Below are 25,749 nucleotides of genomic sequence, written 5' to 3' on the forward strand. Positions count from 1 at the left end.
AACAAGAAAAAATAAAGTGTCCTTACTGACTTTGACATCTCTCCTGCAGGTGCATGCAGCCATAAGTAACCTTATACAGCTGAGTAAACCTACCGAGTTCAGCAGCACCACTTTCATGTGCACATTACTCACCTGGGTCTCAGTAATGTACGCTCACAGTCTAAATAGTTCATACTTTTGAACTATTCAAAAAGTGAGTTTCTGAACCAAGAAGCCATTTGAATAACTAGCGTGCTATTTTGATCTGCATTCTAATTTGAAAACTCATCATTATTTACATGATAAACATAAATGGTGCATTTGGAGTTGTTATGGTCCATCATGTAAATCCGTATTTAAGCATTATGAAAAAGAGGATTTGTGACTCAGTAGATCATATTAGCTGTAGAGCAGCTATTCCTGTTGATCAAATCTATTTTCTTACTGCCCAACGTGCATCAAGTCCATGTGATAAAAAATCCTTATGACATATTTACCGCTGTGTGAAATGATGTGGTCATTTTTAATTTCTTTGTATTTTTCCTATAATATTCTAAGCAGCTTGGCATTCTCTGAGGAGAACAGCAGTCTTTCTCTAGGTGGCCCTACTTTGATCTCAGCTAGCTGACCATGAGCGATGACCTCCCACAGGTTTAACAAAGGTTCCCACAAATATTTTCCCCCTCACTTGGTGATGCCTGTGATGTTCTGTGGGCATGTCCTCCTCACAAAAAGCATGCCAGTTCCATATAGCCCTTTCCCAGCCAGAAAACATCAGCTCCGTACTCTCCTTTCTGTTGTTTTGAGCCATTATCCCACTGATCCATCACACTTGTTTATCCCAATAACGTGGTAGCATTTAGAGCTGGTTTCCTTGCCCAGTGACTGTTTTCCAAAGCCGATTTTATAGAAATGAGCTTGGTGGTCTCCTGTCACCACTGCTCCCTACAGTGCTTAGTTCTCCTGTCAACACTAACCCTACAGTGGTGGCTCGGACAACTGCCGGGTCTGCCTTGCTGCAGGAATATGTTAGTCAGAGGCAGACTCATTTTTCCTTCCATTCCTCAGGTTGACAGTCCCATGCAGACAGATAAAGGTGTCTCCCAAATGCCGGAAAGATGCTGGTGCCAGTGCTGAAGGGAGAGGCAATAGCTCTTCTGTCATGTGCACGGCGGTACACATTTTCTTGCTTTATGCTGGGCTAAAAAGACTAACTTCATTCTTCTTGCTCCTGCTGTCGATGCTGCATCAAATACATGTGCATTCAGACCGGGTTTTAAATGTAAACTAGAGAGATCAGCCTTAGCATTTGGCCATGAACTGGAAATTTGTTCTTTTCACCCCAAGTGCAATCAAAAGATATCTGCAATTACTGCAACTTTATTTATATGACACAAAGTTTTTAGGGACGGTTAATGAGCTAATGTTTTTAGGACACTCTTAACTGCCACCATTTTGCATATATTCTCCAAGTATGCTTGGTGGAGAGATAGAGGCATATTTTTGTCCGCTCAGCCTCCTGCAGCAGAAGTAGTTTCTATTCTTTCCACTCTCTCCACTTCGGTGACATTTTTCAGTCTTGTTTTGCCAACTAAGGGGAAAAAAACTTCAGTCCAGATCATCAAAGATTTCTAGAAACCAATATATTTAAGAAAGCCAATGCTTTGTTATTAAAACTGAGATTATCTTTACAAAGCCCCAACAGTTGTTGCTGTTAGCTAAAGCTTGTAGAAGACCCCCACAAATCCTGTTTCCATCTTCAATGAGGACAGCAAACAGCGGGGTCCCACCCCATGTGCTTTTTTACCTGCTTGGGTGAAATCTATCGCAGTCTGAAACTGGGAGATGAGTCAGAGAGAACTGGAGGAACAAGGAAAAGGTAAGACAAATGAAATGGCAAAATAAGGGCAACGTTCTGCCTAGCAGATGTTCGGTATTCCTACAGTCTCGTTACCTTTGTTTAAATGTTTGAATCAATGCTCTTAGTTTAATAAACAAAACAGATGCAAAATTTGCAGCTAAGTGTCAGGAGTGAATGTCAAGGCACAGGAAGCGATCTGCATGTCCCCTGGGACTGTGTTTTTTGGTCCAGGATGGGAAACCTGTTGTTAGAATTGTTCCCAGATTATATCCCACTGGCCCTGATTACCTTGATGTTGGGGAAATGTCTCGAGGGATGTAAATTGCCTAGAATCATTTGCAACAGCTGCCAGCAACTGCGATTCTATGTTATTACAAAAGCAATCTCCCTTCCTGGGAATTTGATTTGCAAAAGTAGAAGAATTAATAGAAATAGAAAGAAAGGTTTTGAAATAAGATCAGTTTCCAAAAAACCAGGCGCCCTTTTTGACACAAGTATCCCTTATGCTCTCAAATGGGAATAATTACAGAAGTGACTGTCACAAGATGGTACCTGCTTATGAAGAATAAATCTCTCCCTTGAATTTAGGCAGGCTCGAGTCAATATTTCTTGCAGAAGAAATCTCTTCTTTAAGCTCAGTATATTTTCTGGAACAATGGATATTGAATTGTGTCTGTTAATATAATCACTTGACATCTACCGTTTTGTATATTTCGTGTTCCAGTGAAACCTTCTCTGTATTGCTAATGAAATAATTTTTTTATGTTCTCAATAATCATTATTCTCTTTAATGAAAAGTTAGGGCAGATCTTTCAGTCCTTACATGTGGGAATAATTTCCACCCTCACATTACTTTCTTGAGTAACTTAAGCTGGCTTGAGTGAATTAAAGTTTTGTAGGGATGGCTTGTTCATAACTTAAGTGCTAATTGACATCTATTTCAGAACATGACATTCCAGAATAAACCCTACTTTAAGACATTAATGCAATTACAGTTTTTATAACAATTAGTGTAATTATGTTTTGGGTAATAACTAGTAAGTCATTGCAGTGGAATGTAAGGTAATGTTTCCTGCCAGCTGCCTTCAGAAATCCTCTGTCAGAGACAGTGAGAAAGATGTGTCCTGACTGACATAAAGCATCTCCCACAAACACGGTGAAATAAGAGAATAGGAGAAATGATACTTCTGTCTCTTAATTTTGAGACATGACTAATTCTAGGGCTTGGAAATTTTGGAGTTCTAGTATAATGAATGAAACAAATTATTTCATTTTCATGCCTTTACATCAGAAGAAGAGTCAGGTCCAGATACAGTGGTCAGTCTAATAAGTGATTAATAGCTAAAGTGAGCCACTGGTACTTTATTTCCTATCCCCTGCTCTGCCTCCTCTTTAACACTCAGGTAACTGTCAGAAAGGGACCCAGCTATTACAGATGACAAGGGGTAAATGCCTTCATGTTGTCCTCCAAAGGTTAAGGTTTACCAACCTCAGTTGGAAGCCACAATCTCCAATAACCATTAATCTACTAAACTCCAGTACGAGTGAACATATTTATGGCTGCAGTCACTAAAGGGTGAAATAAAGATTAGTTTTTAGTTAGGAACGCAAAGCTTTTTAGATCAATACAGACCCACTGCTGAAATCAATCTGAAGTTTGGAATTTTTAAGTAAAGATTTACTGGGCTTCCTTGTACAGTTAATTTTCCAAGGGGGGAATAGTCTCAGCAATGTTACATAGTAATCAAATTGAGTAAACACTAGTCAGTTCGTAAACTGACCTCAGTTATGCGCATAGCAAATGAGTGTACAGCAATAAAAACACCCATAATGTGGATAGTAAATTTGCCAATAAACAGGTAAAGCCAAAATGCACATATAGACTAACATGATAAAATATTAGTAGCTACATTTGCCTATTTGAAAACATAAATAATCAATAGACATTAATAATGAAGTTGTTCGTGCGTTTCTTTATTACTGTGCATATTAAGTGTTTCAATTATTTCTACTTAGTTTGATAGATAAGTGTATATGCACATTTTATGCCTTGAAAAGAATATAGGATTACTCTTCAAAACAAAAGCTACTGTTTAGATGAAAGAACAAGTGGACTGGAAATACACAGCTTGTTATACCCCTCTGCTGTTCATGTTTGATGCATGTATACAATTTATTATGCAATTTCTTGAGATTTGACAAAGTAATTGTCTGGCAAACCATAGCTTTAATGATGGTTTTTCTGCTTCATACAAAAGGTCTGAAGGTAGTGTAGGAAAATGACTTAATAGATCAGTGTCTATAAATGCTGTTAATGCATATTATATATATATACGTGCAACGGTAACCCAAGTTATTTTCTGAGTTACCGCACAATATGTTGTGAGATTCCATGTGGTAAATTCGTTTTTTGTCATCAGAGCTACTGCATGAAATCTTATATGTTGAGCTGTAACTTCCAAAATAACTCGGGTCACTGCCCTAGCTTTAGTCTTGGTGTCTGTCACTGGGAGTTCTTGACGGTGGACCAAGGGCTGTGAAGAAGCCTGGATGTTATAATAGCGCCATGGTAGCTTAAAAAAGCCAGAATTTCCATTGTTAATCCCATTTTAAAGGGCTTGTCGCTTGGCAGTTAAAATCTATTCAGGTCTGAAACCAAAGTCAAGGTGCAATATATAAATGTCCTTTTAATCATATTCGTTTTAAATCATTGCGGCTATTCTTGAGATAAGGAGCACAGAAATCCTAAAGTTTTATTATTTTGAACACTTTTGCAGTCTTTTGTAACTAAAAGATGTCTAATTTTAAAAAATGAAATTTCTCAGCAGAGGGATGTTCTTCATTTTGCCTGTCTCCCTGTTTTATCATCGGTAAAAGACTACTGACCAGATTCATAGCTTGTGTGAGCGAGGGCTGGGTCCACTAGGACCATCCCTTTACATCAGCAATGAACCTTTGTCTGCTGATGAGCTGTACTCGAACGAAGTTAAAATGGAAACCTTTTTCATTTTTCTCTGCTGTCGTTTCTCAGTCCTAGGATATTTGGGATGTTTATGTATACCTTGGTGTAAATGAGTATGAGGCATTGGGCAGACAGGAAGATGTTATCTCGTGAGCAATAGGTACCTGAAAATCACCCAGGCAACTTGAACCAAAGAAAAAAAAAATGAGATGGAGTTCTGGTGACTGGGCTCCGACATCAAGTATCGGTTTATTCCATTTCATCTCCTTTTTTTAGAATTAATCATATCTACCCTCATACCTGCTTTTTTGCCTCCCATATACAGCTCTCTTAATCCTCTGGTACAACAGAAATAGAGCTAGTATTGATTTCCTCATATTCCCCATTTGGCACCTTGGAAATATTTGAAAAGGTGAGGGGAGAACAATTTCCAGCTGTGAACGGCTGGCATATCCTTCACGCCAAAGCAGACCACAGATGATCTGCTCGTATTCCAAGGCAATGTCACTCAGAGCCAAATACGAGGACGTTTTTATTATGTGAACTAGATGCTGGCCTGAAACAGCTGGCTGGTGACACATAGAGCCTTGCCAGCCATTCAGTGATGACTTCTTTTTGGTTTCTACTGCCTGGGCCAGATTCGAACCAGGAAGCTGGACACAACTGTCCACTTTGCTGAGAAGCAGAGAAACACTTTAGCAAAGGAAGGGAATTATTTGCCTGCTCCCATTTTCTCCTCATTCAGAGTATCTGCTACCAAAGTTATATCTTCCCTGAAGAAAAAGTATATTTTTACAATGCTACACTAACCTCAGGTTGCTATTTTGCAGTTGGACCTAGTGGAGACAAGACCGAGGTCCTTGTTTATCTGGGTAGCTAGTTGAGTTAAGTTGGAGCTGCTACTGGAGTTCACCAAAATCACCCTTGCCCACTAGTGAGGGTCAACACCAGTTAGGAGAATAATGCTTGACCTTCACTGGCTACATAAAGTTAAAGATTACCTGGTTTTAATCTCATGAAGCCCCGTCTCCATGTTTTGTGTTTGTTTTTTAATCTCAGCAAACAAGCTAACTTGAGTTAGCAGGGCCTGACTTTTAAAATGGAGTTTGGAGCATGGGGGAGAAGCAGCACATTGAGTATTTCACAATGGTGAACAGGTCTGGTTACTGAGAAAGCGATGATACATGATCTCCGTAGAGAGATCACCTTTTTCCCCTCTGCAGCAGAACAAGACTGTACTATTTAAGCACAGCCCTACTATTGAAGCAGCCAGGTCAGAAGGTGCTCTGTGTTATCTTAGGAAGATGGAGTAAAGCAAGGGGAGACTGTAAACCTTAACTCGTATTTCCTTTACTTTTTTATGTTTAACTTGTGCCCCAAAATTATGTTAATGAATAAGTATCTTGGTAATCAAAGTTAACGCCACATTTTATTTTAAATCATTATTTCCTCACGAGGGAGTCAACATCCAATGAGTCCTCTCTGCTACATCCAAAGGGAGGAGACAATCTTGGGGCAGTTGAAATGGAGCACTACGGGAAAGATTTCTGTCCCCAGAGTGCTTAGATGTGATGGAGAACAGAAGTCTCTGTCAGCATACTTGGCTTGAAAGGGAATTAAAAAATTTTCGCAACTCTTCTCTCCCTTAAAAACTGTTAGTGCTCCCTTGGGGCTTGTGACAGCCACGTTAAATCTATGGATTATGCATTGCTTCAGTACAAAAACATACTCTAAATCTAGCCACTGCAATCCAGCTAGTTCCTGTTGCTCTGAAGCTTGCCCTTTCCCCTGTGCGTCTCAAAATGCTGCCTCAAGAAACCAAGCAACTGGGATGGAGCACTGTCCCGCTTGGGGATGGCTCCTTACAAAGCTTCACCATGACTTTAGAGCAATCGTGGTGCCACTTGCCGCCAACATATCCTCCTCCTAGTTTTGCAATGAGTCTTGTGTGCACCAGACTGGGAAAATTCAGCCAAACTGAATGGTGAATGCAGACACATGTCCCATGTCAGGAAGGCATTCCCTTTCAAGAGAACACTTAAGAATATACTTTAAGAAATGCTTAAATGCTTTCCTGAACAGAAATGGACTTAAGCACAAGAGAGTATCCCTTAATTGGGAGTACACTGCACACACAATCACTAAAGCTAGTATTATGTGCCTGAAAATCAAGTCCCAGAGCGTAAGCTTTTCCAAGTGATGGTTACAGGGTTCCTAGTTGTAGCATGGTTCTGTACAGAAGGATTTGCTTAATCCACCTTGCTTTTAGATTGCAATTTCCCCAAGCTTAGCTGCTTCTTTTAACAGTTCTGAGTTCTGCCCCCCCAAAGTTATTTTAATAACTCTTTCAGAGGCAATACCTTATATTCTGATTTTTCAGAAGCTACTGGTTTTCGACAAACTTCATTCATGTCATTTTGATTGCACAGCATTACATTGAATGATTTTTTTATTTTTTATGTCGTTTACCCTATTGCCTTTTTGGGGACTGGGAGAGAAGGAAGAACAGTTTGTCTTTCAGTGCTCTTATGTTCACTCAGTTAGGGTCCTGTTTAGCAGCTCCCAGTCCACGCCCACCAGAGCTTTGGGTAAGCGGGGCAAAAGTGTGAATACATAATGGTATCACAACTCCTTGTTACAGAAAAAATTCTGCTCTGCATACATTCAGGCATAGAAACAACACTTCATGACATGTCTGTGTCTATAAATAAAAACAGTCAGTATTCCTGGAGGAATCTCAAAGCACTAGGCAAGCACGGATTAACCAGGACACCTCTGGGGCCAGTTGTGCCATTCCCTAGAGCCACACGGTTGCAGCAGCCACTGGCAGAGCAAGCGTAATAGTAAACATTCAAAAATACCCAGCTGGGGGTGGAGCTGGGCAGATGTGCTCAGCAGGGACGATGGACCACAAGCTGGGAGAGCCTTGGACTGCACTAATGAAAACCCTTTTTAGCATTTGTTAACTGAAGCACAGAGATATTAAAGGATGCACCTGGGTCAAGGTTGTTACATCTATATTATTAGACCCAAGATAACTTTTGATTTAAGATCTCTCTACCTCCCAGCTCCTTGCAATGCCTCACATCTCCTCTGTTTCCAGGGAAAAGGCCTCCTCAGGGAACAACAAGGCACCTGCGAACTTTGGATAGTTCCCAGATCCTAACCCCAAAGTGTAGGCAAACCAGTGTAGGTACAGTCACTGTGTGCCAGTGGTGGGAATCCAGACGTCCAGACTCGTGAGCCCTGGCTCTAACAATCACCACCGCAACCTCCTGAAATCTTCCTCTCCTGCCCTACCCCTAGACTGACACTACCTTGCAATGGATGGAGTGAGTAGTTAATCCGTGCTCCAGGAACAGTGCTGCTGTGATGCCACCTCTACCTTCAGAAGTGCGAGCTTACAATCATCTTCCACGTCAGAAACTTCAGGATGGATTATACAACATGTCTGGTACGAGTAGCAACGCTATTGCTAACAGCCACTACTGCTGTTGCTCATCTATTTGTACTGTATTTGTACTACAAAAGGGACCCATGTGCTCAGACCTGTCCAAACAACTAGTATGGCATGTTGCCCAGCAAAAACGATCCAGCTTACCTGTAGTCTTTATGTTTCTGGAAGGTCCCCAGGAGAACTTTCTTTTCCTGTGGTGAGAGATCCCATGCACATACAGGTGGCTCTGGTGAGCGCTATCATCTCTGTTCTACCATTTGAAATGCAAGTGGCAGAAATGCAGACTGCTGAGAGTTCAGCAGGCCGGATGACATGCATAAAGGCAATTTCTGTGCCCCAAACCGGGGAGCCAGCCGAAGCTCTGTTTTTGACAGCAGTCTCAATGACAAAGGGGCAGGTGTTCAGAATTGACACTTATTTTTGTTCTCAATAATTAAGATACTCTGCATGTAACTTGATTTCTGAGCTGTGCCAGGATATCAGTGTGTATTGCAACAACAAAATCTGCAAAAAGTCCCCCACAAAACATCAGTTGTGTGGAGATATGTTTCATATTACAAGCACAGATAATAAAGGCGTTCTAAAGATCTCTTTTTTATGTAATTACTCTTACTGAAAAGTATTTACCTTGCTTATTTACCGAGTTTGTTCCCTGGGATTTTAATGACAACACATTATACTTTCTTGATGAAGGCCTCCTCTGCATGAGGGCCTCTTCCTTTAATTGCAAGATGTGATTCGGTTCCTTTCGTGGTATTGACCTCCCTACTACAAGTCTCTGCAGTGAGGCTTCAGTAAGTTGAGGAGTCTGCATGGAAGAAAAGAGATGAGCTAAGGGAAGACAAGTAAAAGCACGATATCTACTAACCCCTGGCTTTGGAAAGATGAAAGCATGGGGCACCGCCCACTGTTCTTTGGAAATCCTGCTTAGGGATAGAGCCGTATAGCTACGATAGGGAAGGCTTGGGAGTTAGTATGTGTTCAGTGCCTCGGAGGAGATGCTCTTCACCCCCAGTGGTTTCCCTGAAGTCTGTGATGGTCTTAGGCTTACAAACTAGAGACATGAAGTCCCCGCTTAAACCAAGTGGCAAGTACATCTAGTTTTGCTCCACAGAAAAAAACGGATAATTTTACATGGTACACATCAGGGAGTGACTGCAGAAGGAACTAAAAACATGGTATTTTCTGCTGACAGTTGCCGTCTATAAGAGAGGAACTTTAATTTTCTACTTTGCAGATATAACGCATAAAATTTTGAAACGCACACAAGTGAGTTAGAAAGACTGAAGTCTCCTTTCAAAAGTGTTCAAGCCCATTTAGAAAATACCATACCCAGGACTTTTGGAAATATTTGTCCAATGTAATTCATAAGTGACGACAAATCATATACATAAGTAAGACTGAACTTTATTTCAACTCAAGTTAGTGTAGCAAAGTTAAATAAAAATTAACCAGGTCTTTTCACTAAGGAGCAAAACATACCAGTATGCTAGTCCCAGAAACTTGCTACACATTGGCACAGACCTATTTTGGCAGCTTACAGTGGTATAGGAGAGTGTGACACATCACTCAGTGAAAACTGATACAAAACCCCGTGGGGATTATTTACAGCCATTACAGCAGTAAAGTTCAGCAGCACAAGCATGATATAAAAATTGTTCTTCCTGTCTACTACAGTTGGAAGACAACTCGCATCACTGAAGACACCAGCTACTATCGAAATGGAGGTGCCTTATAATTTATGTTTCTTTTCACCTGAACAGGGGCAAAATCTGGGTGGCCAACAGGGTACAACCGGGGGGGGGCGGGGGGCACAATGGGAGCAAAGCAAAGAAAACCATTTTAGAACCAGCATACTATGGTGTCATTCTTTTGGGAAGAATACCATGCCCTAAAACACCACCTGCCTAATTTCTCTTGGAAATTTCTTGCAGAAACAATTGACGTCCAAGGGAGGAGGAAGGGAGCTATCTAGTGAGGAAAACCAGAAAGGTATGGCAGAACTTCTTCTTTGAGGTCATCAGAAAATAAATAAAATCAAAAACCACCTTGATGCCTTTCAGTTCCAGTCCTTTGCCTTCATGAGCAATCTGACCCCAACTCTGTAAACGCACTGGCATCCTTGGCCAAGTCAAAGAGAAAGACCATGAGACCTCGCAGTCAAAGTCCCTCTCCTGGTGTATATTTTAATTAACGGGAGCCTGAGTATTATCTGGGAAAGGGGATAGGGCTCATGGCTTTCACATCAGGTAAAACTTTCTGTAAGTGCTTGCTCCAGTCTCCTTTCATGTGCATTTCGTTCAAGGGCATACATTCCACCTTTTTTTCTTTTTTTTCTTTTTTTTTTTTGACAATTGGAGGTTTGACAACAGGAGAACAGAGCTATAAATGTGAGGGTGCAATATATCATGAGATAAAGTGTGGAGAACATGTCCTCTACCAAAATGCCCCTTGGTGGAAAGAAAAAGCCCAAAATGCCTACAATGAGAATTCCCTCTGCTTGTTACAACTCTAAAGGAGCAAAAACCAAAACAAAGCCCCAACCCATGGGCTGTGCTGTGCACGTTCCTAGGGTATCAGCTCTGGCAGAAAGTTGAAAGGTTACATTTATGAAATAGCAGCTGCTTTCCTGCCATTTGATTCAGGCTTCTGCACTGCAAAGTCTCGAAACCGAAAGACAAATCTGACAATATGCTAATCTTCCAATAAAAAAAAAAGTGACTTCTGAACCCTTATCTGTTGAAGAGCTGACAGTGAAGTTCAGAGACGGTTGTCTAACCAGACAAAACGATAGAGAAAATATGCCTTCAAACAAGATCATAAATCTTGAACAGTGCAGAGGAACAAATGTAAAGGGAACGTTTTACCACTAACACCATTTAGTAGCCTCACTTTCTTTCTCTCCCCTCAGCCCCTCCAGCCTCATCATACTTGCAAGGAAGGAGGATGTACCCTCTCAAAGCAATAATATAAATACAAGGGGGTGGAGGGGTGGGCGACAATGTATCAGGTACTGAAATCAGACATTATTTCCATCACATTCGGGGTGCGGGGGGAGAGCAGAGACACAAAACAAATACTGTGCAACCTGAATACAACAGACTTACCTCCCCCCCCGCCCAGCAACACACACACACACTCGCACACAAAAAGTTTGCATATTGCACAGGGTGCTTGAAGATCATAAATCTATGCATGAGAAAGATGTAGTGGAAATTTTTGGGGGGATTAGAGTTTATTTTTGTCATCTCTGTGAGACAGCTACTCATTCATCCAGATCACAGCTAAGAAAAAAGCTGGTCACAGAAATTAGCAGTTTCAGCTCAGCAGCAAAGTCGCCAGCCTGTGAAGGCAGAGAGAAATTGACTAATTAGCAATGCGCACTAAAACTTGACGGTTCTTTATAGAGAGAGAGAAGAGAGAGGGAGAGCGAGAGGGAGGGAGGCAGAGAGGAGGGGGGGGCTCGCTTTTTCCCCTTCTTTCTTCCAAAGATGTTTGAAATCGCAGTCATTTACGCTCGACAATTTTTACAATAGCCTTGAGCCATAATTTTGCGAGTCTCTCCAGCATCCATCCCCCTGTATGGTCTCTCTCCACTGGCCATGCACGACCGTTTCTCTCCCCAACCGTGGATTTCCTATTACTCTCGTTACGACTCACTGAGCCCCAGGCCCAAGGATAATGATGTGTTGTTTCTTGGTAGCATAATTTGTCACACGTACATTTTTTCTTCTTCTTCTCTTGCAGAAAGCTCTGCGCTCTCTCTCTCTCTCTCTTTCTCTCTCTCTCCTTCTCTCTCTCTCTCGTACATTTTCTTGCTGTTGCTAATTCATGGTGATCAAATGATGTACGACAAAATAAATTGTAAAGAGTGACTGCTCCGAGTTGGGAACCAGAAGGTTTTTTTTTTCTTTCTTTCTTTTCTCTCCCTCTTTTTTTTTTTTTTGGAAGGAGCGAGCAAACCTTTAAAAAGGAAGGACAATTGATTTTTTTGGGGGGGAGCTTAAGTGAACCTTTACTTTGGCAGCTGGTTGTGGAGCAGGTAAGTTTCTGGCCTTGTGTCTAACCGTCTCTGTGCATTTTCTTGTGTCTCCTGATTTGTTTGTTGTTGGGGGAGAGGAGAGGGGTGTCTGCGTGTGCGGGTGTGTGTGCTGGAAGTGTGTGCGGGGGGGGGCAGTTGTGTAACGAACGCGTTTGCAGAATAAACTCCGATTGCAAGAAATGGGCAAAACGAGGAAGAAAGAAGGGGAGGGAGAAAGAGGAGGAGAGTCTGCGTGTGTGTGTGTGTGTGTATGCGTGTGTGCATGTATGTGTGTGTGTGTGTGCGGTGGGGAGGGGGGGATTGACCGGGTCCACTTAAAGGGAGAGGCTCCGGGAGGTTTCTGTAGCCGGCGGCGGGGCGCGGAGCGGGGCTGAGCGGCGGCGGGGCAGGGGAAGCGGCTGGAGGGAGCCCCTCGCTGTGCCGAGAAATGGGGCGGGGGGGGTGAAGGGAGGCAGAGGAAGCTCAGCGCTGGCGAGGAGCGACTGAGCGCGCTGCAATGGCAGGAGCAGGTCTCGGCGGGATCCCGCCGAGGAGGAGGAGGAGGAGGAAGAGCGGCGGCGCTCCGCGGGGCGGGATGCGGCCAGCGCGGGTCGGTGGCTGCGCGGCCCCCCCAGGTGCGGCCGCGGCTCGGGGCTGCCCCGCCGACCCCTTCCCCGGGCCGGGGCGGGGGGGCGCGGCGGGGCCCGGCCGGACCGGGGCCGCCGGGCAGGGCCCTGCTCCCCGCCGCCCCCGCCCGCCTCCCCCGTCCTTCCCCCAACTTGAACTTCACGTAGTTACCGGAGTTACGGCAGCGGCGCCGTCTGCTGCGAGGAGAAGCGGGCCGGGCAGGACAGCAGCGGGCGGCCCCTCGCCGGGCCGGGGGCTGCCGCTTCCCCCCCCCCTCCGGGGCGCGAAGTACTGCAACCCCCCGTCCCTGCTGGGGCGGAGAAGGGGGGCCCAACTTGGGTGCCGGCCAGCGGCGGGGCCCCCGCCCCGGGCACGCCGCCCCCCGGCCCCGGGGCGGAAGCGGGTCCCGGCGCCGCCGAGTTGCCAAAGCGGCCGGAGGGGGCCGGGGGCTGGCGGCGGGCAGGGCCGCTGCTCGCCTTCCCGGCAGAGTTTCAGTCACTTAGTACTTCTTCTGGGCATCGCGGAGTTTGGGGGGGGGCGCTTATTTTGTGTGTGTTTGATTGCTTGGGTGGTTGATGGGGTTTTTTTTGTTTTGCTTTGTTTTGTTTTTTTTTTTGGGGGGGGGGGGGGGGTGGCTCAGCTTTGAAAACGTCCCCGGCTTCCTCGCTCCTCCCCTGGAGAGCAGCCCGGTTTGCACCGAGGAGGGAGGAGAAAGGGGTGTGTGTGTGGGGGGGGGGTGTGTACGGGGGGAGGCCGAAAAAATAAATCTGCTCCAGCCCTCCCGAGTTGCGGCCCCTCCGAGCGAGCCCGTCCGTGCCCGGGGCGGGGAGGGGGGGGCGGCTCGGCGGGCAGAGGGGAGCCCGTCCCCCCGGCCGCTCCCCCCGCCGCCCGTGCGCACACGGCCGGGATGCGCCCTCCGGGCCTCTAAAGCTCTGTGTGTTTATTGTTGTGTCGTCCCGTGTGTCCCCCCCACCCCGCTCTCCTCCCCACCCCTCTGCCCAGGTTGGAGGAGGGTTTAAAAGGCAGGTGTGCCGGAGGCCGCTCGCCATGTCCAGATCCGGGGACAGGACCTCCACCTTCGACCCCAGCCACAGCGACAACCTGCTGCACGGCCTCAACCTGCTCTGGAGGAAGCAGCTCTTCTGCGACGTGACCCTGACGGCCCAGGGCCAGCAGTTCCACTGCCACAAGGCCGTGCTGGCCTCCTGCTCCCAGTACTTCCGATCCCTCTTCTCCAGCGGCGGCGGGAGCGGCGGGCACCCCCACGCCCTGGGGCTGGGGCCCGGCGCCCAGGACGGGCTGGGAGGCCCGCCGAAGGAGCCGCCGCCGTCGCAGCCGCAGGAGGAGCCCGGGACCCCGTCCTCCTCCCCGGAGGACAAGCTGCTGGCCAGCCCGCGGGCCATCAACAACCTGGTGCTGCAGGGCTGCTCGTCCATCGGGCTGCGGCTGGTGCTGGAGTACCTGTACACGGCCAACGTGACCCTCTCGCTGGACACGGTGGAGGAGGTGCTGTCGGTCAGCAAGATCCTGCACATCCCGCAGGTCACCAAGCTGTGCGTGCAGTTCCTCAACGACCAGATCTCGGTGCAGAACTACAAGCAGGTGTGCAAGATCGCCGCCCTGCACGGCCTGGAGGAGACCAAGAAGCTGGCCAACAAGTACCTGGTGGAGGACGTGCTGCTGCTCAACTTCGAGGAGATGCGCGCCCTGCTCGACTCGCTGCCCCCCCCCGTCGAGTCGGAGCTGGCGCTCTTCCAGATGTCCGTGCTCTGGCTGGAGCACGACCGGGAGACCCGCATGCAGTACGCCCCGGACCTGATGAAGCGCCTCCGCTTCGCCCTCATCCCGGCGCCGGAGCTGGTGGAGCGGGTCCAGTCGGTGGATTTCATGCGCACCGACCCCGTCTGCCAGAAGCTGCTGCTGGACGCCATGAACTACCACCTGATGCCCTTCAGGCAGCACTGCCGGCAGAGCCTGGCCAGCAGGTGAGGGGGGCGGCGGGGGGGGGGGGGACGACACCTTCCCTCACAGGCGCCCCCTCGGCGGCTTTTGGCCGCGGGCGGTCGGGGAGTCCCCGCAGGGCTGAGGTGGCGGCGGGCAGGGGGCGGCGCGGCGGCTGCGGTTGCGGCTGCGGCCGGGCCGGGCGGCGGGAACCCGCCCGCGGCGGCGGTTGAAGGGCGGCGGCGGGGCCGCGCTGCCCGCCCCCGGCACCGCCAAACTTTTCGTCCCCTCCCCTCGGCCCGGCGGGGCCGCTGCGGCCGGCGGTGGCGGTCGGCGCCCGCTCCGGCCGCCCGCCCTCCGGCGCGGGGGGGAGGCCGTTGCGCCGAGAGCCGGGCCGGGCTGGGGGCGGCCCCGGGGGGCGCCTCGCCGGCGGCGCGGCGCTAGGCGCGGGGGGCCGGGCCCCCGGCAGCGCAGCGGCGGGGGCGGAGGCCGCGTCCGAGGGCGGGAGGCCTCCTGGCAGGCGGCCGGCGGGGCGAGCGGCCGCGGGTGGGTGCCTCGGCTGCCCGCCCGGGGAGGCCGGGCCGTGCCCGCCCCGCTCCCCGGCCTCCCGGCGTGCTGGCGGCGGTCGCAGCTCCCTCAGCCGTCGTGCCCGGTCCCCGGGGCTAACGTGTGAACGTGAGGCTTCGCCGGGCCGATGGGAGCCCGCGCTCTGGGAACCTGTTGTAATTGTTTATTATAGGCCATATTTATTTATTTTTTTTCCCCGCGATGTTACTCCTTCACAAGGAGTTGCATCTTCAGGGCGTTTTAAGCTGTGATATCCCAAGTCCTAAATCTAATTAATTATTTCCAGAAATAACTGCATTATTCGTGCACACCCTGGTATCGCTGATGTTTGGGTGATGTCCATATTGTGCGTGGAAACTTGTGACTTCATAGTCCTTACATCTATGACATGTCAGTTATTTTCATTTAATAAGGTAATGAATCATGATGTCAAAAGATTGACAATATGAGGTTGGTGTTAGGAACTGAAAGCACAGCATGTAGTTTAATGAGCAGTAAATATACCCGAAATGAAGGGGATATTTATTTTTCTCCTTTTAAAATATGTTTATAGTTCATTTCATTCAAAAACGGAAAGATAATACCATCTTCCAACTACAGTGGCACGGTAGCGCAGAAATCAAAGCATGCTTAGTATCATTCAGCTTTTTAACTAATAGGTGGATATTATTAATGACTTAACAGCAGCAAGAAAAACTAGTACGTTATTATATATTTTAGATAATATGCTCTGTTAGCATTAATGCAGAGGATTCTTTGTATCTTCATGTAATAGGTACCCCGATGATTTAACTTTGAAAATACTGTGCCTTCTTTTATTATCTCTGGCTAGCTCGCTCTTTTAGCGTTTTGTCGTGCTTATCACCTTGCTGTCTTAACTGAATCTCATTCCGAAATCCTACAGTAAAAACTGAATACCAGCATTTTGCAGCGTAAAGTGTTTTTGAGATGCCGCTGTTGTAGCTGGTGTGTACCCTTTGCATTTCAATATTCAAAACTGTTGACTTTCAAAAATGCAAAGCCAACCACCTCCTTCTCAGGCGAGATTCTGCACGCCGCCGGGGGCATGCCGGGGCTCGTGTCCTGGTGGATTGCTGAGATACCAGCCGGCTTGGTTCAGTGAAGATACCTTCCAGCTTCACTGGTCCATGTCATTTGAGGGATATGTAGTGGTGTTCTGACCACTGAATGCTTACAAGTGTCATGGATGCTGCAAGAATCTGATACCCCTGGTGCTGGGAGCTGGCTTTCCCTGTAAGCGGGAGCGTACACAAAAGGATCGCACTTTAAGTAGACCTAGATTAGATTCTAAGCTGCGCTTACTTAATGACTTATGGGGGACTCCGAATACCACAAACACCACATTTTTTATTTGTAATAGGTCTGCACATCTCTGCAGGCAGTGGTAGTTCAGAGACCCTTAACCACAGTGGGTGAAAACGTACCATCACCTTCTCAACTTTGACGTGTGTTTAATGACAGTGTTGTAGCTAGCTTCTCTCGATTGGGTTCTTCAGTGGCGGTGAAATGGGAGCAAAACCATTTAGTTTTCTCTTATTTATAGGCAGGCATTAGAACTTACTCAAAAATGTTAAAGTGTTGGAGATGTTGAAATGCTCTGTGATACAGAATACAATTGGTATATTTTCATTTTGGGTCTTGGATGATACTTCTGGGAATTCATAAAGGTCATGAAGGCCGGTCTTTGAATCTTAATCATTTTAAGATTTCATCAGGCTGCCTAAGTGTACAAATGCCTTCTTAAACATGAACAAAGAAACAAAAGAAACATACCCAAGACTATAGAGATTTCCAGACTTACTTATCCTTCCTGTTACTCATAGTTTCTCTAAATCTGCAATGACAGGTTGACATTCATTCAGTAGAATTTTATTTTATGGAAGAAAATCTGCAAAGAGTTTCTTAAGTTACTAATTTGTGGAAGGAAATCTTAAAAGTAACTAACAGTTAAGTATGTGTGCAAACAGATGAAAATTACTACACAGAAAAGGACTTTAAAACTTTGATTACCTTTTCTGTGAGCAGTGGTGACCTTGGTAATTTGGAATTTAAAGTTTAATGAAAGGTCATTCACAAAAGATTCACATGTCTTTAGAAAGAGATTAACTGTTCCTCTTGTGCAGTATAATATACACTGCACAGTACAGTATGGGTTGGTGAGAAATGCAAGCAGCACAGTGCCATAGCCACCTGCTGACTGCGTATTGAAGAGATTAGGAGAATCGCACTCAGAATTAGAACTTGCCAATAACTTTTCTACGTTTTTAGAAAGAACTTTTTTTTTTTTGTAACACGCTACTTAAAAACAAAGTGTGTACGCATATGTACATGCACATCCATACGCGCACTACCACTTTGGAGTACTTTGGAAATGGGGCTACTTACATTTCTTAAACAAAACAAGTGTAATGGGAAGCTCGAAATACGGTGATTCTCTTCTGAAATGTAACTGTAAAATAGCACTGATTCTTTCTTTAAGCTTGTTTTTTTATGTGGTAAATCACATGTGCTTGCTTTTCTGACAAACACAAGTTTTTGCTGTTGTCAGGGCTGGAGGAAAACGATTTTGGATCATAAGAGCCAGTCTGCGCACTATGAGCAGAGTTATTTATAAAGTTTGTGCTACAATTGCAGATCCTGCAGTGCAAGTGATGCTGGGGCTAGAAGACACCCGGGTTGTCTTTTGTGCCACAGTGAAAAACACTCCTTACCTGCAGGGAGAGCAGATTCTTTCTTCATGAAATTTCCTGAGGGAAGATAACAGTTGAACGCCCTCCTGCATTTTTGTAAAATTATTTTTCAAAGTACAGCAACTAAGCGACCATCATTTAAAAAGTTGAGGAATGACGTTCCTGACTTGTGAACCTTGCCGGGCAGTCTGAGGTTTAGGACTTTACCACGACGGGTGGGTGTTTTGGCTCTGATCGGGCATTTGATCAGGTGCTCCACTCTAAGCAAGTTAGTAATTCTGTTGACTTTGATCTCCCTTTTCCAGGTTAGGAAACCAGGAGCTTTCGGGCCTCTGTGATCCTCACCTACAGTGGGGCCTCAGCACACAAGCCGCTCGTAAAGCCTTTTGAGGCACAGTCAGTTTTGACATTAGTAAAAACAATCCCAGTTGATTTCAGCATGGAGTGTATTGGGCCCATTATGGTGACCCTGAAAGTTAGGCTTAAATGATGTTTGTCTGTCCCTGAGAGACACAGATAATTCTGTGTTGTGTCATGTTTTCTGTTGTTCTGGGAAGAAAATGCATTTAGATAGAGGAATGTTCGTCTTCCGGTTATTTATTTGACTCTCGGGACTTCACTAGAGTATTGAGTTGATTAAAATGGCTCTGTGCTTTATCGTGTAATATAATATATTTTACACAATACATGGTATGTATTTTCAATTTTTAAAAAGTTCTATGTTAGAGCATTCCTGTGTTGCTGGAAAGAATTTCACTTTTAAAGATGAATGAGCTAGTGAGAATTATTATTGCTTCCATGTTTACTTGCAACAATGAAAATGGTTAAAAACACATCACTGCTATGAAATGCCTAGCTTTTAACTTGAATTTTGCTTGTGCTAATGCACACTATAGCTGTAGACAGGGAATGGAGCACTATAGAAAAAATATTTAAATGATGGGGCTGATTATTAAATGTTTTACCTAAATATTGTTGCCTTTTAATAGAACATTGCCATGATTTTATGGTTTCACTTGCCTGTAACTATTTACAATGACTTCTGTTCCAGACAGGCATGAGAAGATAGGCTGGGTGGGAAGAAGCAGCCCCTTATGGTCTGGGAGGTGTTTGTCGGCTGCAGGACACATGCAGCTCCTGTCGACATCAATGGTTCGGGCCGGTCAGCTCCTCCCAGGATTTGCAGGCAGAGCAGCAGTTAGATGTCTCTACAGCTGCATCAGGTACCTGAAGGCAGAGGGGAGTGAGGAAAGTAAAGCTGGGAGAGAGGGGAAAATGCAGAAAAACAAAGGAATTAAGATACTCCAGGGGAAAAACAGGACATAAGTAGCGGAAGCAAGGAAGTACAAATGAGGGAAAAGGGGAGAGAAGAAGAGTCTTGAACAGAGAAAAGTGAAAGAATAGCATACCAGACAGGAAAGGAGACAAGCAAAACAAAAAAGACCCCGGCAGAGAAAAAGAAGAGAGGGAATGAAACAAAAGGAAAAAAACCTAATTCTTGGCAGAAACAGCATCTGTTGTCAATAACAGCTCAGTATTTCAGTTTCTGGAAAAGCTATTCAGATGTGGGGGAGGAAAAATGGACAGGGATCAACGAAGTGACCTGAGGTGGCAAAAGTCGTAGGCAGGAAATACAGAATTAAAGAGCAAAAGAGAAAGGAGGGAAATAAAAAGACAAAGAGATAAGAAGCCTAACCCTGGCTGTGCTGTTTTCTGTGTTCAGCAAAGTCCCAGCATGTACAGACCCAGCTGTTTTTCTATACTTTTGTTCCCTGGACTACTAGACCTTGAGGAGATTAGAAGTGCAAATTCTGGTCCTGCTGAAGCTGATTGTGGAGGTTTTTCTTTAATTTCAGTGGGGAGAGCGTGTCATCCAGACTGTTTGGTGTTAGGTGATATTAGTGAAAGTGACAGCAAATTAAACAGTGACAGGTGATGAAGATGATACGACCAGTTTTCACTCAGTAGGAAGGTGGTAACTGTTGATGAAGAAGGAAAATGTAAAGTGATGAACAGTGTGAGATGCTAGCATTTATGTGGAAGACATATATACCCAGTTTGTTTTACTTTCCACAGAGGAGATTAAAAATTGGAAGAAACTGGTTACCTCCCTTGGCAATTAAATAATTAACTTCGTGAATACACTATTTGTCTACAAATGTCACAGACTAGTTCAATTTAACTTCTTTTTCTGCTAAGATTTTTGTAGGATCTCAGTAGGGTGTGTTTGGTGGTTGTAAAAAAATTTGCTTGTTTTTTCACTGAAACACATTGTTGTGTGTTCTAGTAACAGCCACCTGCCTGTCCCTTTGTGATCCTGACACCAATATTTGGATTTTTAACTAAAATTTGTACTCATGGTTAAGTGCAATTGAGAAATATTTCAAACCCCAAATGAATGTCCGGATACAAAACATACCTTAAAATGTATGTGAATTATTAACATTTGCATTACGGTATGGATGAAGTGAACATGAAGCTCTGGTTTATTTTAGTGGGCTTTGGATCAGGTCTTATGTGCCTGAATTAATATCAGGAAATTGTACCTGTGCCAGGACTCTCTCAGCTGAGCTGCAGAAAGGAGACTGACACATTAGAGGCTGCAGGGAAGTGAACCACAGACCTGTAGTCGGTTTAATCCTAGTTAGTCTCACCTACTTGCCTTACTTGCCTTATGTGCATTCATTTGCCTCTGGAGACAAGCTAGTGGTGAGGTGTAAGTGGGGAGACGTATCCAAGTATCCAAGAGGGAGGGAGGCCTGCAGCTCAGGTTAAGGTCAGAGGCAGCACCGTGTTCCTAAAAGGACTGCTGTGGGTCAGGGCGGTCCTTGGGAGCCTTCTTAAAGACACATATGGCCTGGCTGGTAAAATCCTCGAGAGCTGCGGTGGCATAGGGGATAGCCAGTTTCTTGGCCTAGTTATAGTACTCGTTGGGAGAAATACAATTTATGAAGAGCATTTAGTGGCCTTTCTTATGGGCAACTGTCTCTCCAACAGCTGTAGATGAAGAAAGGGTACCAAGTACCACGTGCAGGTACTCCCCTTCCCCTGCCAGCCAGTGTCCTGGTTGGAGGTACTAGTTGGGATAGTCTCCTTTGTAACCTGCCAGCCCCTACTGATTTATGTCCTTAGGCGACACATAGTCCCAATACCTCCAGCTCCTTCCCCACCTCCTGCTTTCTCTTGCTCCAGAACTTCAGTTTCTCGGAATCCCATGCTTCAAAGCCTTTTGAACATCCAAACTACTCATTTTCCCTTACCAGTCTGCCTCATATGCTCCTCCTTGCTCTCAGGCCACTCTGCCAGATAGGGCTCTTCCCCAGATCCAACCTACCTGAGCTTCGCCTCTGCCTGCCCCTTATCTTGAATCCTCTGCTACCATGGCCCCTGGCCCCTCAGTGCCCCTTCCACCAGGCTCCCTGCCTCACACGCACCGGCGCCGACTGCTCCAGGCCTCTCAGCTTGGATCTCCAGAGGCTTCTGCAGCTGGCTGGGCTGCGCTGCTCCTCGGCTTTCCGTCACCCTGCCCCTTTTCGCACTTGAAGCATCTTCAAGTATCTGCATCTCCAAACTCTTTTTCCAAGAGGGGAAATCTTTCACTGGATTTTGAGCCGCCTTGTTCTAGAGGGAAAATTAAGATAAGTTAAAAAAAATAGTCTTACTAAGCCACTCAAACTGAGGGCAAAGTGTCTGCGAAAACAGGAACTTCCTCCTCAAATGCTGTACTTGAGCAAAAATGCCCCTTTTCAACACCTGCAACAGTCTGTGCAGCTCATTTACAAATCCCATGGGTCCCTAAAAGGACAGAGCTGTCTCCCATGAGGTCCCGTGCTGTTCTTGCCCATGCTTTGGCAACACAATCTAGGACTGTCCTGTCAGGGAGAACGCAGGCCACAGGTGGTGCAGAGCCTCCTCGGTAAGGAATTTCCCTCTCAAACAAAGTCCTCCTGGAATGATTTATACTCGGGGTGTACCTCTTACAAATGGAGTGCTGTAGGATCATGGTGAGCATCACACACACCTGTCTTGGCTGCCTGCGTGTCCTGTGTGAGGCTTTTCTGTTCGCTCTTTGCCTGATGCGCATCACCTTCATGTGGAAAGAGGAGATAGAAAGGAGAGGATCTTTGAAGGCACATTGTGGCCTGGGGTCACTATAGTTTCTTCTTTATAGCAGAAGAATATGGAGGTTCTGACTCTGTAACTGCTGAGCAGTAAATGGAACAGAGCTGCGATGGTGTAATTATTTGGATTTGTACTTGAAGAGAAAGTACAGCGGGCCTTGGGGGCAAGGAGAGCGAGGAGAGCAAACATAGAACACAAAATCAATCATATTTGCTGCCTTCCTGAAATTTTCTTTAAAGACCGTCATGCCTAGTACTTAGTAGTCAACACTTCTTGCTGTATTCTTGGAAAGCAGACAATAAACTTTGAGCAAATATTATCAGCTGCCAAGTTCAATGGGAACAGACAGTTTGCACTGAAGCTGGAAGTAAATAGAAGTTAATGCCACAGCTGGTTCTTCCTATCTTCCCTGACTGCTGCCTCCTTTCAGAAAAGAAAAAAAGCAGTGGAAAAGGTAACCAGTCATAGCTTGGGTGAGACAGCAGCAAGTTGTGTTCCTTCTCCTCAGCTTCCTAAGGAAAAGGAGACTCAGCTGGGGAGAACACAGCCTGTGATGCAGAGACCTGTTGTCATGGGCATCCGATATACAATCAAACAAGAGAAGGACCTTCTTGACTTTTCACAGTCTGAAAATCAAAAAGAAGAGTTGATTGGAATTTCCTAGGGGAAAAATGTAGATTTGACCACCCTGAAGCATTCTAGAAACATTTCCATTTTACCACCTCTATCCAAAACAAACAAAATAAAAGGGTGGGGAAGGGAAAGCAAATTGCAAAAGCATCTAGCTTTGACATTTTCTTTATTTTCATTTTTAAAAGTATTCAGGATCAAGGGAATTTCTTTAAGATTTGTCAGAACTTCCGACAATATGGAAGATCCGTCGTTTGCATAGTTTTGCCAATAAGATTCATGACATGGGAGGCTTTGTGACGCATTTACCAGTATAAGTTTTGCTAGTAAAATTCTTTTGATTCAAATCCCTTACAATGCTTTGAATACTGTGTGGCTAGTAAGGATATCTGTAGCATTCAGATCTCAGTGAATTTAAAGACTTGTGTTCAGATGATCTATTTGTGTAGATACTGTCACTATAGAAGTACTATTTGTGATCTCACATAGGCAATGCATCGACTAAAGCCTGTCTCAAGCTGTAAGGAACAAGTGTTGTGTACAAATACAGCAACCTTGGCAGGACTCCGTATGGGAAAGCTACTGAGCATCTTTCTGGGGAACTGTTCCAGTCTCCTGTCAACATGAAGAATAAGCTGGTAATACAGGGAGACAAAGATGAGAAGCACATTCCTGTGTGTTCCTCCCAAAGGAACGCTGATGGTAGATGCCACTCTTCCAGGATAGTTGCCCACCCCTAAGCTACATATTAGTTCAGAGGCTCTTATCCCAAAAGGAAGGGACATTCACTTTAAAAAGCCTTCCAGCTAAAAAAATACCTTAACTCCTCAAGATTTACTTAGACACCATTCTAAACTAGTAACGGCAGTAGGATTGGATTCATAAAGAAAAATCTGGTATTCAGAGCTCCAAACAGATTCTAAGTTATTTTAATAGAATCATAGAATCGTTTAGGTTGGAAAAGATCATCAAGTCCAACCATTAATCTAGTGCTGCCAAGTCCACCACTAAACCATGTCCTTAAGCACTTCATCTACCCATCTTTTAAATACCTCCAGGGATGGGGACTCCACCACTTCCCTGGGCAGCCTGGTCCAGTGCCTGACTAACCTTTCAGTGAAGAAAATACAAGGGATGGAAAATTGTCTGGCAACTGTAGAAATAAAGAAAACTTTAACTTGTCAGATAACTTTGTAACAGTTAAGTGTGGCCTGTCAGACAAAAGATTCACTTACCTTTAGACTTCTGCTTTTTAGATGGAGACAAATAGGAAAGATTGTTCTTGGAGCAAACAGTGATTCTCCTTTTTTCTATCTAAAAAAACCTGCATCTAGTAGATTCAGGGGACAAAACCAACAAATCAATGTCTGCAGCAAATCATTCCTAACTTAGTATTTATGTTCCTAAACTTCAGTCTGTCAGTGGTCAGCAAGAGGTATTAAATGAGCAGGAGAGCAGGTGTCTCTTGGGCATCACTGAACCTCTTCGGTGAACGTTACGGTGAGCTCTGCTGCAATGAAAACTTGTACTCAGGGCCTTCTGCTAAGCATTCCCACATTGAGAATGAAAAGATGAAAACAAATCTTCATGGCGCTAAAGTGAATGATAAGACTGGTTTTCAGGTACAGTATTAATAGAAAGTTCTTTTACATTCTTCCAAGTGTGCCTTGGGAAATAGGTGTGCCTTAGCAGAGTCAGAAAAGTCCATTCATAAAGCAACATTCACACATTCAGCATATTTTTTAATGTATTTTGAACCTAAGAACTACATAATTTCTTGGTCATAATTTGCAAGACACCTCAGCATGCTTTAGGTTTTGACAAAATCTGGATATTCTTTTAGGTCTGTACTTTGCCCATAAGGAGAAGGATATTCCTGGTGGGTCAGAGTTCCAGCAGAATTCCAGCAGGACTTGGTCTGGCGGCTGTGAGAGCTCAGGTCCTTCCCCTGGCAGTGCTATAGTGTTAGGAAGAGGTTCTGGATGCCTGTTCACCTATAGGTTGTGATGTTCATTAATTCATTTTATGTGATAACAAAACCTCACAAAATGTCTCCATCCAAAATAAATTCTACATTGTATCTTATGGCTTTCATCAAGTTTATAGTTAAACTCCTGGATAATGGTATTTTCTCTCTATTAAACATATGTTGCTAATCATGGCTATCTTTGCAGTCAACTGTGGAAGCCAAAACCCAATGAAATAAGCAGTTTTCATATGACACTTTTGTTGCACTGAAATGCCTGTCCAGGAGCGGGGAAGGTAATTGTTGAAGATCTCATCACATGTTCTGTGATGGCAAAACAGTTTCTTCAGTCACAGGCAAATGGATGCCTGCAGCATCAGTTCAGATTTGCAGGCTGCAACTAGATTGTCCATTGCATTTTTGTTGGACACAACACTCCTTCAGATGCCTTTTTAGAAGAAAAAAGTTGCTAAGGACTGTCCTGATTTCTGAAGATTAAATTAAGTCTTCAGTGTTAACAAACAAAAGGTCTGCAACTGAAATGCTGATGGGGACAGTGTATTTAGCTCTTTGTCTGTTACCTTGAGGTTGGTATCTAAACCTAACTGCAATACTTAGTTTCTGCTGCAGGTTAATACAGCCAGTTTTTCCGAGATTCTTGCTACTTCTTGGTTTGACAGCATCACTATGTGCCGGCCTCCAGTTTCTCAAATCCTTTGATGTAATGAGATTTGTGGATATAAGTAAAATTCACCACCCATTCAGCTGCTCTTGCTGGATCTGGGCTGGTCTTCTGACTGTTTTTGTTTGCACCTGAGTTCAGTGAGCAAATACCTGAAGTTCAGTTTGGCTCTGCTGTGTCAGCACTCATGCAGGAGCGACGCATCCCATGTCTGTGAGGTCCC

General features: G+C 45.2%; 1 protein-coding gene across 26 annotated transcripts in view; it reads left to right on the forward strand.

Moving 5' to 3' along the window:
- Positions 1-25,749, forward strand: part of KLHL14 (kelch like family member 14) — a 136,579-nt gene that overhangs the window by 31,822 nt on the left and 79,008 nt on the right. For 22 of the 26 annotated variants that reach the window (XR_015703968.1, XR_015703958.1, XR_015703959.1 and 19 more), the window contains 7 exons: positions 1,676-1,858; positions 7,906-7,991; positions 8,109-8,256; positions 9,937-9,986; positions 10,194-10,251; positions 12,211-12,301; positions 13,910-14,892. Coding sequence is in view for 2 of the 26 variants with exons in the window: in XM_087754175.1 (XP_087610301.1) it covers positions 13,955-14,892 (938 nt within the window). In the remaining 24 variants the exon portion in view is untranslated. Of the gene's footprint in view, positions 1-1,675; positions 1,859-7,905; positions 7,992-8,108; positions 8,257-9,936; positions 9,987-10,193; positions 10,252-12,210; positions 12,302-12,539; positions 12,916-13,909; positions 14,893-25,749 lie in introns of those variants that run through there. The other 4 variants (XR_015703942.1, XR_015703939.1, XR_015703952.1 and 1 more) reach the window with 4 other exon arrangements.

Source organism: Nipponia nippon, unplaced genomic scaffold, assembly GCF_047370975.1.
Source record: "Nipponia nippon isolate SJK-2023a ecotype South Korea unplaced genomic scaffold, ASM4737097v1 scaffold_1, whole genome shotgun sequence".
Taxonomy (NCBI): Eukaryota; Metazoa; Chordata; class Aves; order Pelecaniformes; family Threskiornithidae; genus Nipponia; species Nipponia nippon.